Source organism: Lytechinus pictus, chromosome 9 (genome assembly GCF_037042905.1).
Source record: "Lytechinus pictus isolate F3 Inbred chromosome 9, Lp3.0, whole genome shotgun sequence".
In the NCBI taxonomy this organism is placed as follows: domain Eukaryota; kingdom Metazoa; phylum Echinodermata; class Echinoidea; order Temnopleuroida; family Toxopneustidae; genus Lytechinus; species Lytechinus pictus.
Genome location: NC_087253.1, coordinates 27,525,126 through 27,529,099, shown reverse-complemented (window position 1 = coordinate 27,529,099; position 3,974 = coordinate 27,525,126). Strand labels below are relative to the sequence as shown.

The 3,974-nt window shown below is 37.4% G+C and overlaps 1 protein-coding gene across 1 annotated transcript; it reads left to right on the top strand.

Moving 5' to 3' along the window:
• Positions 1 to 242: 242 nt before the first annotated feature.
• Positions 243 to 2,147, top strand: LOC135155459 (tripartite motif-containing protein 2-like). Its single transcript, XM_064104435.1, has one exon. The coding sequence runs from the start codon at positions 243 to 245 to the stop codon at positions 2,145 to 2,147; it is 1,905 nt and encodes a 634-aa protein (XP_063960505.1).
• Positions 2,148 to 3,974: the final 1,827 nt, after the last annotated feature.

The following is a 3,974-nucleotide window of genomic DNA, read 5'->3' as shown; positions in this document are numbered from 1 at the left end:
CTTCCCAATTTATTCTCATCGTACCAAGCTCCTCTTCCCATTCCCCTTTCTCCTCTCCCCCTCATTTTATCATTCCCAATTTCCCCTTCCTCCTCCCCTTCCTTTCCCTATTCTAAAACCCAACGTGATCCTTTTATGACTCAGTGATGTAAGTCAAATGGCAGATTCTATGGTCCTTGCGTGTTTATTATTCTTCATTGTGTTTTGTAATAATTATTTTTCAGTCTTCTATTAATCCAACCATGGCTGAAGCATTAAAGACTGTCATCTCCCAGAGTACAGAGTGTCCAGTGTGTCTTTCTACCTTCACCGATCCCAAGATCCTGTCTTGTTCTCACACTTTCTGCAAGACTTGCCTGGACAACCTCTTAGAGTGCCAAGGTAACTGTCAGATCCGATGCCCTGTCTGCAGAGCTGTGACCCAGGTCCCAAACGAAGATGTCGGCAAACTACAGGTAAATCTTGCTTTGAAGAGTCTGATAGAGGATATGGAGGGCCATCCTCAGATTTGCACGAATTGTAAATCAAATGACAAGCCCCATGCTGCTGTCTACTGCCAAGACTGTGGCAAGTATCTTTGCACCTCTTGTCTTAATAAGCACTCTCAGTGGGAAGACTTTATCGATCATGAAGTCATTGCCATGAGTGAGATCTCATCAGGGAAGGTGTCTGTACGTAGATACCGGAAATGCAGGAAACACCCGAAAGAAGACGAGGATTACTTCTGTTCCACCTGCAGGAGATTCACATGCTTCAGATGTGGTGTGATGGAACATAAAGACGAGGGACACCAGGTCGTTGAGGGAGCTGCTTATGAGGACAAACACGTGAAGATCATCGGAGACCTGAAATCAAAGGTTGTCAAGCAACAGTCTTGCTTTCAGAAGTACATTGATTTCATAGATGAACAGACCAAGAGTGTTGACAATGCCAAGAAACAGTGTACAAGTGACATCAACAAAGCATATGATGATGTAGTCCGGCAGTTGTCAGAGAAGAGAGAAAGCTTACTAAGAGAAGTCAAGGAAACGACTGAAGGAGTAAAGAAAGAACTGGAAAGCATGAAGACCACGGCTCAGAAGCACATCAATCGGTTGGCGACCATGGCTGAAATGGTGATTAACAAAACAAAGATTCCATTAGATATGGATACTTTGGCTTCACAGGACACTCTGTGTGAAGAGTTACGAGAGGTCTGTGATCAAGAGGATCCTGACTACGAGCAGCCGAAGAAATCGGGCATAAAGGGGAAAACTGTCAATTTCGAGAGAAATGCTGGAGTTGATGAGCTAGGCCTTGGAAAGATTGTGCATGTAGTTGAAAAGAACGTCGCCTTACCCACTAATAAAACCTTTGATTTAAAGGACGTTTCTTTGTACACTAATCGGATTGTTAATGTAAAGAACGTTGCTTTGCCAGCTGAGAGTAGCATGAATGCCATGGTTAGTACACCAGACGGTAGGATGGCATTAGGATATAGTACAGGTGGCATCTCCATCTTCTCTCCTGATGGTCAGCTTCAGCAGACAGTTCTGAAGGATGTTAACGTGTTGGGGGTAGGGTTCCTCTCTGATGGTCGATGTGTTGTGATGGATACTTCAAACAACATCACACTGTACACACCAGAGTACACACAATTGAATGTAATGTTTAAGACTCTGAGTCGAGTTGAAGGTTGGGTTTCTGATCTCACTGTTGATGGTGGTGATCTGATCTATGTGGGCTACTGGAATGTCAGCAAGATCCAGGTATTTCCAGCATCAGGTGGGCAAGCAATCAGGGAGATACCATGCAACGGATATGAACCTCGGCGAATCACTAGTTACCATGGTTCTCTGATCACTTCATCATTTGATGCTATCAGATTGATAGACAAACAAGGTGCTGTGCAACATAACTTAAAGAAACCGGGTAGTCTCCTTTTCACTGCTCTATCTCAATGGAATACAATCCTGATAGCCAAGGTGAAGCATGATGAAGGTTTGGTGAGCATTGACGAGTATACAAATGAACTAAGGCACATCCGAAACATTGTTAATGGTTACAAGACTGAGAAGACTTGGATATGGTGTTACCTCCAGCAGTACCGATCAGGAGAGATCGCTTTCTGCACTCGGGAAAGACTCTATATATTCCGCTCGAAATAATTGATGCCATGATATCATAATTATTATCGCAGAATATGGGGGGGGGGGGAGTGTGATACCCACTTAGTTGCCATTTTCTGCTAAAGTAAGCTGCTATAATGTAGAAATACATGAAACAATTGTTGGATCATTTCTCTCTTGTTTCTCACCCATAAAAAGATTTTGGCTGCTTACATCTTTTTTTATTTCCAGCTTTGCATCTATCAAGCATCATCTTTATCATGTTTATCCTCTGTGTGGGGAAATTATCGCACTATGTTATGCTATTACATTAAGTTATTAAATATTTTATGACAAACCAAATGTTTCTCTATTCATATACATAACTGTACATAATATTTGACTAGTAATGATTATGGTGGTCGTGAGATTTTTACTATTGATTTTAAAACGTGTATGGTATAACTGTTCATGCGTGTATACTTGAAAGTTTATTCATAAATTGGAAGATATCGTGATTCTATGCTGTGAATCTAGACATTATAATAACGTGTGAATATATAAATATTATTTTCATGGAGATGGTCTGATCATCACTCTCCGATATTTTTTGAAGTGTGAAACACTTAACAAGAACTTATTTCATTTATGAAAATTGCACGGAAAATGCATCAAACAGCATAGAGTCAATGAATCTTAATTTTTATTTTCAGCTTTCCACTTATCAAGCATCATCTTTATCATGTGTATCCTATGTGAGGGAATTTCTCGTGCTTAAATATTAGACATAATGTTAAATATACATATTGTAACAGTATCCTGTTTATGTGATTTGTTCAACTGATAACCTATAATGTTTATTCAGTTAGAGGGCGCACTCTTGCTAAGTAATAAAGTACCCATTTCCTCCTGTAAGAAATCTCTAACTACTCTCTGATGTTCGAGTCAAGTAAAACAACTTAACAACCCAACCACAACTTGAAACATATATTTTATGGGAAACCAAATGTTTCTCTATGTCATATGCATGTATATAATATTTGTATAGCAATGACTATCGTGGCAACGTGATATTTACCATTGATATTAATGAGTGTTTGCTATACTGTTTATGGTTTTATGCATAAATTGGAATATATCGTTATTCTATGCTATTATTCTATCTAGACATGATTACACTGTGTGAATATATAAATATTATCTTCATGGAAATGGTCTGATCTACGCTTTTCAATATTTTTCGAAGTATTTCAATTTCCAAATGCAATTATTATTATTACTTGAATGTGAAACAAAACAAACAAATATTGCCGGCATTTAAGAAAATGGCACGAAAGTGCATAAAAAGCAACGTCAATGGATTATATTTTTATTTTGAGCTTTGCTATTATCAAGCATCATCTTCATTATGTTTATCCTGTGTGGGGAAATATCTAGTTCTTGTATTTTAGACATAATGTTATTAGATATATAATGATAAATCAAATAATTCTCTATTCATATACATATACTTAATATTTAACTAGTAATAACCATGGTGGAAGTGTAATATTTACCATCCATTTTAAAGATGGTATGCTGTACTATGTATGTATTTACTTGTAATATTTTTCATCAAATTTGCTTTTTGGTCTCAATGTATATAATTTTAGTAGCTCTATAAGATGATAACAAAGAAAAATTGAAATTCCCATTAAAAAGTAAGCTAAACTGGCAAAGAAAAATCACCTTTTTTCAAAAGGGGTTAGGTCCAATTCAGTTTTGTTGCAAAAGGGGTTAGGTCCACACATAATTTTTTTTGGAAAAGAATATCAAAAAAAATATGAAGACAGGTGGATTTCTTTTATACCCAATTTTATGTTCACATGATAGGGTAGTACATCACGG

Bases quoted from the DNA above. Each gene is read 5' to 3' on its own strand.
- LOC135155459 (XM_064104435.1), top strand. From the start codon at position 243: ATGGCTGAAGCATTAAAGACTGTCATCTCCCAGAGTACAGAGTGTCCA.